The sequence below is a fragment of the Bos javanicus genome, chromosome 26 (genome assembly GCF_032452875.1).
Source record: "Bos javanicus breed banteng chromosome 26, ARS-OSU_banteng_1.0, whole genome shotgun sequence".
Lineage (NCBI taxonomy): Eukaryota > Metazoa > Chordata > Mammalia > Artiodactyla > Bovidae > Bos > Bos javanicus.
Genome location: NC_083893.1, coordinates 24,744,967 through 24,757,861, shown reverse-complemented (window position 1 = coordinate 24,757,861; position 12,895 = coordinate 24,744,967). Strand labels below are relative to the sequence as shown.

The following is a 12,895-nucleotide window of genomic DNA, read 5'->3' as shown; positions in this document are numbered from 1 at the left end:
GGAGGAGGAAATGGGAAGAAAGAGGTATGAATGAGTGTGGGTACTGAAGGTAAGAAATTTGGCCTTGGATGGACAAAAAACACATGAAGAAACGCTCAACATTACTCATTTTCAGAGAAATGCAAATCTAAACTACAGTGAGGTATTACCTCACACCAGTCAGAGGGGCCATCATCAAAAAATCTACAAACAACAAACGCTGGAGAGGATGTGGAGAAAAGGGAACCCTCTCGCACGGTTAGTAGCAATGTAAATTGATAGAGCTAATGTAGAGAACAGTATAGAAATTCCTTAAAAATCTAGGAATAAAACTACCATATACCCAGTAATCCCATGACTGGGCATTTACCCTGGAAAACCATAACTCAAAAAGATCCCCTATGTTCACTGCAGCACTATTTACAATAGCTAGGACATGGAAGCAACCTATATGTCCATCTACAGATGAATAAAGAAGCTGTGGTACACACATACAATGGAATATTACTCAACCACAAAAAGGAGCAAATTTGAGTCAGTTGAACTGAGGCAGGTGAACATAGAGCCTGTTACACAGAGTAAAGTAAGTCAGAAAGAGAAAAACAAGTATTGTATATTAACGCATAAACATGGAATCTAGAAAAACGGTACTGATGAACCTATTTGCAGGGCAAGAATAGAGACGCAGATGTAGAGAATGGACTTGTAGACATAGCAGGGGAAAAGGAGAGGGTGGGATAAATTGAGAGAGTATCAATGCCACGTATACACTACGATGTGTAAAATAGATAGCTAGTGGGAAGTTGCTGTTAACACAGGGAGCTCAGCCCAGTGCTCTGTGACAACCTATAGGGGTGTGATAGGGGGTGGGAAGGGGGAGGCTCTAGACGGAGGGGATACATGTATTGATTGATGATTGATGATTGATTCACATTGTTGTACAACAGAAACCAACACAACACTGTAAAGCAATTATCCTCCAATTAAAAGTAAATTTTTTTAAAAAGAAAGACATTTGGCAGGGTGGATGAGAGTGATGGAGATTAGAGAGGGAAGCAGATGGAGAGTATAAGAGGGATTGTATAAGGAGAGAGAGTTGTTGACCGCAGGAAGATGGAATTTGCAAGGGCAGACTAGGTGTGGAGGAGATGGAATGATGAGGGGATGTGCAAGGTGTAAAGGAGACCAAAGAAGGAATTAGAACAGGGGTATGACGGTAGTGAGAGACGCTGGGACCAGGCCTGGCTTCGTGGGTGTGTGAACTATTCAGATGCAGGAGCCTCCTTGCTAAGATGTCCACCCTTGGTTTACAGTTCTGCTCAAACCTGTTAATTTTTTTTAACACGAGACTCTGCATTTTCATTTTTCCTTGAACCCCACAAACTATGTAACTGATCCTGGCTGGGACTGACCATGTGATGAGAGAGATTGGGGAGGTCTCTGATGGAGTGATGAAGGATTTGAATTAGGGCCGTAATGGATGAGGACTGGGACTGGCAAGTAAGGACAGGGATCTAAGGTTGTCCAGGTTATAAATGAGGGTGCTAAGGGACAGGCCGATGGACAGGGGAGCTGGGTGTGCTGCAGTCCACAGGGCCATAAAGAGGCCCACATGACTTAGCTGCTGAACAACAATGGACAGGCGAGGGGTCACTAGAGAGTTGCAGAAATAACCTCTCATCAGTGAGGCTGAAGTTGGAGTGTGTCACAAAGTCGGGGAGTGAAAGGAGGGCATAAGATATTAACACAGTGGTCAGTGACAGCAACAGGGCAGTTAGTGATGGGCTGAAATGAGTAATGGGTGATCAGCTGATAGGGAATCGTGGTGCGACGTGGTCAGTAAATAAGGGTGACACTGGATATATATGAAGCCTTCTTCCAGGTTTCCCCCATTCAGCAAGACATCAATATTTCTGTGTATCTCTCCTGTGGTTTCACCTTTCGACTCAAAATCTAGAAGTGGGGGCCTGTCATGTGTGAGGGGGGGACCTTATGAAAGTCCTACCGCACTTTGCACCATGTGAGTTTAACAGGGTCAGGGGTGGGGGGCGGGGGGAGGTGTCCACCCAATGGAAGGAGGGGCAAGAAATAATGGACCCAGCGCCAACGGGAACCCGAGGAGGGGGGCGGTAGGGAGTGAGGTTGTGGGAAGGGATAGGATGCTGACAGGGAGTATTCGGAATCGGTGGATGTGACACGGGATAGCAGAAGAGAGACGACGGGGAGGGGTCGAAGGAGAGGCGACAGAGAAGGGGGCGCTGACTTCTGACCTCGGCCATCCTGGGGCGCTCTGCGGGTGGCCTCAGAGGCAGCTGCGGAGACCGCGGAAACTGGGCCGCAGGCTGGGAAGGGGGGCCGAAACCCGGCGCTCAGCGCGTCCCCTGGTCTCCTGGCAACCGCCTCGCCCTCTGCGGGCGCTAGCGAAGGTTCGAAAGGGGTGGAGCCTCCGAGGCGGGCACCCTGGCTGTGCTCCTCAGAGTCGCGTGTGCATCCTATATGGGGCGGGACCAGGGCGATGAGCCGCGGTGTCTCTGAGCGGCTGGGAGGAGTCCCGGGGTGTGCAGAAGTGAGCAACACCCAAGACCAAGAAGACTCGGGTTGAAACCCGGGATTAGACCCGGGAGCCGGCAATGGAGAACCAAGGAATGACGCTTAGAAGATGTGGATCAGAGGGTTTGAATGAAGGAAAGCCCGGCAGTCTCCCTCTGCCTTCTGTCACAAAGTGACTCGGTCGCGGGAGCAGGAAATATTCTCGGTTCGCGTCAATTCCAGCCCTTGAGAAGCAGCTACTGTGTGCAAGACATAAGGTGGAGGGGGTGGGGGGAAGAGAACTAAGGTAGAGGAAACACAGACCCTGCCCCCAAAGGCTGTAGTCACTTGTGGTGAGGAAAATAGGGTGCAAAGGTCGAAGCACCCTGAAAAAATACGTGGAGCCACGTCCTGAAAATCTGCCTGGTATCTGATTTCTCTCTTCCTCCCTGCCCCTCCTCCTCCACTCCTTTAGACTTCAGGTGCAGGGTTGGAGTAATTAAACTCTTTAATTAAAGACCTCTCTCTTGTTTCCTTTTTTTTTTTTTTTTTTTTTCATTTTCCCCACACCTCAACTTTAGCCTCCATAGGAATTCATGCTACTGTGCTTGGGTATATCAGCTTCCCCGGTGGCTCCCACCTGCAATTCAGGAGACCTAGGAAATGCTGGTTGGATCCCTGGGTGGGAAAGATCTCCTGGGTAAGACCATGGCAACCCACTCCAGTATTTTTGCCTGGAGAATCCCATGGACAGAGGAGCCCAGCGGGCTACAGTCCATAGGGTCACAAAAGGTTGGGACACGACTGAAGCGACAGCCCGCACGCACGTGCCTGGGTATATATTTTTGAAAAAATGTATAGCATTTTCATTAGTGCATGTTTTTCATTGTAACAGTGGTATTGGACTTTAAGGATCATCCTGTTTTCTAGTTTTCACTCAGCAATCTTTTTAAGGTTCTGTCCCTGTTTTGTAGGTGTTGTAATCCCAGGTCATTGCTTCTCACTGTGGCACTGCTTTCTGTGTTGGACATCCTTACCTTTTATGTTCAGCCCCCCAGTGCCGGATACCAAGGCTGGCTCCACCTCTCCAATATCATAAACAGTGCAGCTATGGTCCTTGTCAGTGGTCTTTTATGGACCTATGAACAAACTCCTCTGAAATATATGCCTAGGAGTGAAATTGTTCAAACCAAAGGCGATGCACGAGGCCACCATATTCAACTTGTCCTGCACAGACGCATCCAGCCAGCCAGCCAGTGGGGGCTGAAAAACAGACCCCACCCTCTTGCCCATGTCATGTGCTCTGCTGGAGGAAGACATGTCCTTTCCTTCCCACCAAAGTTTTGTTCCTTAGTCAAGCCATGAACCTATAGGCTGTGATTATCCAGAGGGTATACCCTCTTCAAATTCATACTGTGGTGGACAGTATTTTCCAATGGCACAAAGGTGCCTAGTAGCCTGGTGGAAGCCCTGGGTACTTGACTTCACCAGTACTGCTAGATGGCATACCAGAACTGCTGCCCTACACCACATTCCAGGGTGTCCCCTACTCCCATCCTTACCAGCATGCAGTGGTTTATTTATTCATAAACAGTCATATAGTGTTTACTAAGTGTCAGATACTATTCTCAGGGCCTTACCAATACTGATTCATCTAATTAGCCAGGTTCCTAATTTGTGTCAGTATCATGGAATTCATGTCAGCACATTGTTTTATTTTATTTTATTTTATTTTTATAATAACCCTCATGCCACGAGGGAGCCCCAAGGCGGAACCCTAGCTCTCGAGCCCTCAACTCGACAGCCGCACAGAAGCGATGAACCGCCTCCCCGGGCTGGGCTGGAAATGCTTCTAAGCACATTGTTTTAATTTGCATTTCTCTATGAGTGAAATTGAGCAGTTCTTCGTACATTTATAAGCCACTTGGGGTCCCCTTCTGTGAATTGTCTATTTATAGCCTTTGCCTATTTTTCTATTGCTCTTTTTGATTTGCAAGAGGTCTTTGTAACATCTAGACATTAATCTACTTTCAAAGACTGGCCATGTTGCTTGTGATATCCTTTGTAGAAGAATAATCTTTAATTTTATAGCCCTTCATCCTCTTTATGCTTTTTAGTATAATTTAATAAGTCTTTCTCAATCCCAAGGTTATAAACATATTCTCTATCATCCTCTTCTATTAGCTTACTAATTTTACTTTAACATGTCTAGTTCAATCCATCTGGACCCATTCCCTTCTCCAGGGGATTTTCCCAAGCCAGGGATTGAACCCAGGTCTCCTACATTGCTGGCGGATTCTTTACCAGCTGAGTCACAAGGAAAACCCAAGAATACTGGAGTGGGTAGCCTACCCCTTCTCCAGTGGACCTTCCCGACCCAGGGATCAAACCAGGGTCTCCTGCATTGCAGGTGAATTCTTTACCAGCTGAGCCATCAGGGAAGCCCAATTAGCTTAATAATTTTCCTTTTACACATTTAGTTCTTTAATCCATCCGTATATGGTGTGAGATAAGGATCCAGTTTTATTTTTCTCAATGGAGTGAGTCCTTTTTCCAACATCTTCCCAAATATAGATGGGTCTGTTCTGAACTCTCTGGTTTATTCCCGTGTCAGCACCACAAGGTTTTATTACTATAATTTTGTAGCCAGTCATCATAGTTAAAGGACAGAACATGCCTCCCTGCTCTGTCAAAATTGCATTGGCTATTCATGAATCTTTATTGCCCCATATAAGTTTTCAGGATATTTTTCAAATTCCTCATGACAAGTGTTAATTGGAACTTCATTGAATGTATGAATTAATTTGAGGGAAATTAACATTTGCACAATGATATCTCATTCATGAACAGAGACTGTGTATCTGGTGGACAAATAGAACAAAATATGACTGAGCCATAATGCGCAGGGAAATACTGAAAGAGGTGGCACATGAAGCTGGAGAAGCAGGTTGAACCAAACTTTAAGCCAAGTTAATAGAAATGAGGTGGAGATGGAGCAGGAAACATGACTCAGGCTGCTCTGTGTTTACAGAAAACTTGATTACAACACTGGGACCAGCTCGTGGGACCACCATAGTCCAGAGAAACTCCATAATAACATTGTTAAAGGTACTCAGCCATAAAGGAAGACCTAGAGGGCCCTGGCCACCCGTATCTCGTACTGGTGTCTCTTGCAGAGCCATGTGTCTTCCCACTGCCTGGGAACTGCCTATGGGACAGTTTCACAAGCAGATGGCCTGCCAAGGTTGCAGCAGTTCAGTGCAGAAAACACTTTGTTTAAGCAACTACTACAGAACAACAGCTCCCAAGGCTGGCCATAGGAGCCACAGCAGTGAGTAAGACAAAGTCACTGCCCTTTGGCTTTAGGGGGAAGAAAGAAAGAAAAACCTACAATTAATTCTAACATGATGTGATGGTGTCATTTACAACAGACTCTGTCAACAGAAAGCACTGTGAGTGCTCGGGGAATCTAGACACTGATACCTGAGCGTAGTATTTACCATGTGGGGACAGAAAGGCAGAACACAGACACTCAGGGAACCACTGGAGGTGGACAGGAACATGACATCTTTAATTCGCAGGAAAGAGATGCAGGAGGACATCAAAAAGGATGTATGAGTGAATGAGAGGATGGGTGGCTTGATAAATTAATTTATGCTGATGAAAAAAAAATGCTTTGTGTTCCAATTTTCCAGATTACAGTCGAAGACTACTCACTACCAGGCTCCCCCTTTGTTGCTGTAATTAAAAGGAGCACTAGGTGGCATCGTACTACCAAAAGTCCTCACCTTCTAGAGCCTTTGGGAGAAACTCTCCAGACTGGGTCAGCCCCTAATTTAGACAAGAGTGCTTCCGTCAATCTCAGGTCTCATTACACCCACTTAATTTGTTTACTGAGCACCTGCTATATCCCTTCACACCATGGAGACTATGAAGGAATAAAGTCTCCCCTCCCTAAAGGAGCAGAAGGGGACGTTAAACATGCAGTGCCCCCCTCCTCCACGCATAAAAATCAGTCCAAGACACGATGCAGTAAGCACTGTCAGGACAGAACATCCTGTGTAATCTGGTCCCGTCAGCTATCTGCTGCCTTCTCCCACCACTCACTTCTTGCTGCAATATCTTCTTTTGATTCCTTGTATATGTCATGTTCTTCCATGCTACCAGTATGGAATAATCGACCTTCCCTCTTCAACCTGGCTGACTGCCACCCATCCTTCCTTCAGCTCTAACTTAGATGACATTCCTGACCTGCCCCCAACACCACACTACCTCTTCAAGTACCTCTTTCTCTGCTTCTTGGACCATCCCATAATGTTAATTAACTATGGATTCAAGGAAATAGTTGTTTCATATCTGTCCTTGTTGTTGAACCCAAGTTCATGTCCCCAATGCACAGTGAGGCCAAACTGAAATATCAGAGTCTCTTTATTTAATGGGCAGACCATGCTCAGAAAGCCAGAACTCCCTGATAATTTGGGGGTCAGGGGCAGGCTACAAAGTGTGTGACCTTTTTTTGATTGGTTGGTGATGAGGTAACAAAGGTGGTATTCCAGGAATCTCAATCATCAGCCTTCAGGTTCCAAACAGTCCGGGTTCCTCCTGATTGTGTTTAGAAAGAAGTTACCATCCCCCACAGGTGGATGCCCTAGAAGAGATCAGTTCAGTTCAGTTCAGTCACTCAGTCATGTCCGACTCTTTGCAACCCCATGAATCGCAGCACGCCAGGCCTCCCTGTCCATCACCAACTCCCGGAGTCTACTCAAACTCATGTCCATCGAGTCAGTGATGCCATCCAGCCATCTCATCCTCTGTCATCCCCTTCTCCTCTCGCCCCCAATCCCTCCCAGCATCAGAGTCTTTTCCAATGAGTCAACTCTTCGCATGAGGTGGCCAAAGTACTGGAGTTTTAGCTTTAGCATCATTCCTTCCAAAGAATATCCAGGACTGATCTCCTTTAGAATGGACTGGTTGGATCTCCTTGCAGTCCAAGGGACTCTCAAGAGGAGATACATTATATTATTATGTATACCATCTGAGGAAGAACTAGGACCCTGCTTTATGGCCGTGAAATTGTTTCTCTTTTGTTTCTGCATTCCCTCCGCTCCCCAATTAGTAACTGTTTGAATCTGCCCTTTGGTACTCAGGGAGGATCTAGGAGTTGGAAGCCTTTTTCCTACAATTAAGAAAGGAGAGATAGGCTTTTGTACCCAGGAGGGTACTGCTCAGTTTCATCTTTTCTACCAGGCTGTCAAACAAGAGAACAAGTATCACTTTCTTTCTTGTTCAGCCTGTCTCTATTGGTGTTATGGGCTAAACTGGATCTCCCTAAAATTCATATGTGGAATCCCTAACCCCCAGTACCTTGGAATGTGACTGTATTTGAGAAATACGGTCTTGGAGGAGGTGAATAAGTTAAAATGAGGCCATTAGGGTGGGCCCTAATGGCCAAATCTGACTCCTGCTCTTATAAGAAAAGGAAATCTGGGCACACAAAGAGACACACAGACGAAAGATACAGCAAGAAAGTGACCATCTGCAAGCCAAGCGGAGAGGTCATAGGAGAAACCAAACCCTCAGACACCTTGATCTGGGATATCCAGCCTCTAGAACTGTGAGCAAATGTCTATTGTCTATTGTAAGCCACCCAGTCTGTGGTTCTTTATTATGGCAGCCCCAATAAACTAATACAAACGGCCATCACGCCTCTCAGTACGTAACTATTAAGTGAATGACTATTGAATGAGTTCTGAAATAAGGAGGACCTGTGAAGGATGGATGGTATTAGTAAGGAAAGGTACATGGTAGATGTGGTTCTTAAACTTGACTGTAAGTGATACATGGAGACATGGAAAAGAGAAATAATCCCAAGTGTGGAAAATAGCACCCAGCAGATACCAAGGTAAAAAGGCAAAAATCCTCTCAGTTGTTCAAGAAGACTTGAGGTAGGAGAATGCTGGGCTCTGTTCAGCCTGTTATCAGCTAAAAAAAAAAAAAAAAGGCAAAAATCCTGCTCCAGGAAGGGTGGGGTCCATATCAGGGACTCGTGGACATTAACGTTGATATGAGGGTCTGGGTGAATGTGGAGCCTTTGGAAGACTAGCAGAGACATAGCTATAAACTCAAGGACCGGGGACAGCAAAGGACGTACCCATTTGCTCTGCTAAATAATTTAAATGTATGATCGTGATCTGTAATACATATGCAAAGCTCCTTGTTTAAACCTGGATATCGTTGTTGAGTCACTCAGTTGTGTCCAACTCTTTGTGACCCCATGGACTGCAGCCCTCCAGGCTCTTCTGTCCTCCATCGTCTCCTAGAGTTTGCTCAAATTCATGTCCATTGAGTTGGTGATACTATCTAACCATCTCATCCTCTGCCGCCCCCTTCTCCTTTTGCCTTCAGTCTTTCCCAGCATCAGGGTCTTTTCCAGTGAGTCAGCTCTTCTCATCAAGTGGCCAAAGTATTGGAGCTTCAGCATCAGACCTTCCAATGTGTATTTAGGGTTGATTTCCTTTAGGATTGACAGGTTTGATCTCCTTACAGTCCAAGGGATTCTCAAGAGTCTTCTCTAGCACTATAATTTGAAAGCATCAGTTCTTTGGCACTCAGCCTTCTTTATGGTCCAACTCTCACATCTGTACATGACTACGGGAAACCATAGCTTTGAGACCTGGATATAGCGCCTCTTGTTTAGCTTCCTTGGGACTTGCTATGTGCTATGACTCAGTAATAAAAGCAGCATTTTCTGTACACAGTGCTCACCTCTTCAACAGCATTCCATGAGGCTATGAAGTGAAACTCCAGAAAAGCAGAAAGAAACATGGATATGCGCCTCCACATGGAAATTCCAGCTTGCAATACAAAATGACTGTGTCCTAAAAGAAACCTACTCCTCCAATGGATCAGAGAGCTCCTAGAAGCAATTTGCGGAAAAGGCAATGGCACCCCACTCCAGTACTCTTGCCTGGAAAATCCCATGGATGGAGGAGCCTGGAAGGCTGCAGTCCATGGGGTCGCTGAGGGTCGGACACGACTGAGCAACTTCACTTTCACTTTTCACTTTCATGCATTGGAGAAGGAAATGGCAACCCACTCCAGTATTCTTGCCTAGAGAATCCCAGGGACGGGGAGCCTGGTGGGCTGCCGTCTATGGGGTCGCACAGAGTCGGACACGACTGAAGTGATTTAGCAGTAGCAGAAGCAATCTGGGGGGAGTCTGTGGAGCCTAGAATCCCCATCCAGAAATATGTTCCTCCCACCTCCCCGCTCCACCTCTGGCCATAGCTGAAAGGGTCAGGAGTGGAGACTTAACCCACGTGACCCATTATCTTTCCTGGGAATTTATAATTAGGACCAAAAGTTGCAAGTCGCTCATTATGGAGCCTGGAACTGAGTACGTGCCACCCAAAAGAGGTAGAGAAGGCAGGCTGCATAGAGGGAAGAATAAATGAACAAGAAGGGGATTCCACAGGCTCAAGAGAGGGAGGAAGAATTGGGGGAGGGGCTCCCTTGGTTGTTGATGCCGTTTCAGATGCTGGGTGCAGTCTCTGAGGGGGCCCAGCACACCTGCTCTCTTGGCTTCTGCCAGATATTTTGCATCCTCCTAACAAATTCACCTTTTTTGTTTAAGCACCAAGTTTCCACTATTTATCTGCCCACCCAACCCCACCAAAAGAAAAAGACAAAATAGGACCAACACAGGTCCTGTTTGCACAGGCATGTGATGTCGCTGGATTTAATGTCCATGAAATCTAAACACTGCATTTGGGGCTGCAAACAACACGGGAAAAACTCCAGTCATCAGAGCTAACACTTTTCCTCCAGGCTTTTGGGAAGATTAAAAGCCCACGTGTTACAGAAAATTATCATTTATCAGATGACCCCATGCTCACCTTAAATGACAAAACAGAGTCCCAGCTGGCTAGTACTCTCCAAAACTGTTTGGGCCATATTTTATTCCTTTAATCTGCTTCTTTTCCACACTGCTGCAGACCTAACTTAACAGAACATTTGCTGAGCATTTGACATCGATTCCCAAAGGGTCTTCATACAAATGCCTCTCCTGATACCCTAGGAGGCAGCAAAGCTCAGGCAGATTTATTAGGAAGATTGAAAGGCCGGGCACAAGGTGGAGGCAGCGTGCAATCTCCACTGCCTGGGATCATTTTTACAAGGAGACTGTCACAACCCAGTCATCTTAACTGCCCCGCTCCCACTGGGTCAAGTTCCTTCTGGATGTGACTGGATAGGTAAGCTAGCTCACTCAGGGGGTGCTTCTTGCCCAAGAGGCCAGGCCAAGGTTGCAGTTTGACGTCCTACCTAAAACTAGTGAAGATTTACACAGACCAACCAGCTAACCTAACCGACTTGCTGAAAAAGACTGAATCGATCCACACAACCTGTTCCCACTACAAATAACCAAATACACTAAATGAATGAAGAAGTAAATAAGTAAATAAACAGAATTTTTTAAATCACCTTAAGAGAGAAAACTGTAAGCGAAAAAAAAAAAATCAAGGCACAAATCCCTTTGATGATGGGCCACTGCACTTTTTTTCTACTATCCCCTGAAAACATCGTATTTTCAACATACATCTAGTCTTAACGTGTGCTGGTACCTTGTCTAGAATATCCTATGTCTCCTTTGTCCAGTGAGTTTTTTCAAGAGTCAGCTCTGTGCCACCTCCCCGAGGAAGTCTTCCCCTGTTTGGCACACCTTCTCTGTATTACTAGAAAATCTGAGCATCCCTCCATCAATGTACTGTATTGTAATCATGTGTTTATATCTATGTCTGGAAAGACCAGTGTTTTCTTTAATACATCTATGGTGCTGACCCAAAAGAGACATTCAAAACAGAAAGTTTGTTAAAGGAAGGAAAAATGGAAAGAAGGATGGAATGGAGAGAGGGAGAGAGGAAGGAAGAAAGGAAAAATAGAAGCAGCTTATGCACTCAGGCACACAGCAATCACTTTGGGAGTGATTAGTGACTAGCTAAAAGCTATTGGAACATAAACATTTAAGATTCTAAGGTAATTTAAAAAAATCATCTCCAAGTACACACTAGGCCCTCAAATAGAGATATTAAGTATCTCATTTCTCTTCCCATCTTTGATGCAAGTGTCAAAGAACCAAGGCTTTTCTTTTTATCCACAGGGTTCAATGCACAGTAGGCACTCAACAAAGGTTACAATTTGCTTCTCTTAGCGAAGATAAGCATCTGTAAAGTGAAACTCTTTGCTGTCTTAAAGGAATAAATTCTTTCCACCCTGTAGATAGGTTGCTTTATTTCCAATATTGGCTGCCAAATCTACCTAACAGTTTCACTACCGAAAAATGCCTGCTGAACTAATCTACTGCGGGCAGGTGTTCTCTGAGGCAGTGCAAGGGAGGCAAAGAACCTCCACACTCCCTCTCCAATGCTACCAAAGGAACTGGAAACACAGCATAAGCTAAATAGGACAATGCAAACATCCAGGATGGTAGAGACCAGCCTAGAATACCACTGTGTTCTAGAATCTAGCACCATAATCTGCAAACTAGGTCTATAAAGAACCAGATTAAGAAATGTTTTGGCCTTCACCAGGCCACACATTTTCTGTAGCAGCTATTTTCACTCTGCCGTAAGCACAGAAGTGGCCCAATATATAAATGAATGGGCTTGGTTGTGATCCAAGAAAACCTTATTTACAGAAACAGGTGGTACTCTGGAGTTGGCCTGCCAGCCAGAGTTTGCCAACTCCTGATTTAGCACAATGCCTGGCATATAGTAGGTGCCCACATATTGAATGAACGAATGGATGAGGGAATGAAGATTTTTCTAAGGTAATGGCATGGTGATTTGTCTTAAAGCATTCATGTACCATCATTAGACATTAACTACGAGGAGAGCAATGAATACCTCCTGACCAGAAATACACTTGATAGAAATTATCTGACAGTCTTTCCCACTCCAAGTGGTGTGTATGAATGGAAACTTAACAAGTAAAACCACTAACAGCTTTAGAGATGTGAACCAGAAGATCAGTTTAAAGAGGTATTTTTCCCAAACCATGGATCATGACTCTTGAGTAAGTTGTAGCCTGCGTTTTTTTTTTTCAAAAAAGGATAAGAGATGCAAGGAGAAACAGAAGAGGGAATACACCACAGTCTATTACATGTAGTAAGCATAAGGATTGTTTCTAAGGTGACTGTCTTTCATCTGTAAAGTACTTGTATGTGAGAGTATTCACATTCTGGGGTAGAATGTATTTTCAAAAAAGGTTGGGAAAATGTTCTATTATAATCTCATTCTACTATAGTCCCATTCTTGAGGAAATTCAGTGTATTTGTACATTTGAAAGGGATTTACTGCTTCATAGCAAAGTAGTTGAAGGCAAAATTCTG

The 12,895-nt window shown here is 45.1% G+C and overlaps 1 protein-coding gene across 1 annotated transcript in view; it reads right to left on the bottom strand.

Annotated features, from left to right (window-relative positions):
* The window catches only part of CFAP58 (cilia and flagella associated protein 58), a 110,138-nt gene extending 107,755 nt beyond the window's left edge, over positions 1–2,383 (bottom strand). The window contains exon 1 of the mRNA XM_061403390.1: positions 2,250–2,383. Within this exon, the coding sequence (XP_061259374.1) occupies positions 2,250–2,258 (9 nt within the window). The 5' untranslated portion in view covers positions 2,259–2,383. The remainder of the gene's footprint in view (positions 1–2,249) is intronic.
* Positions 2,384–12,895: the final 10,512 nt, after the last annotated feature.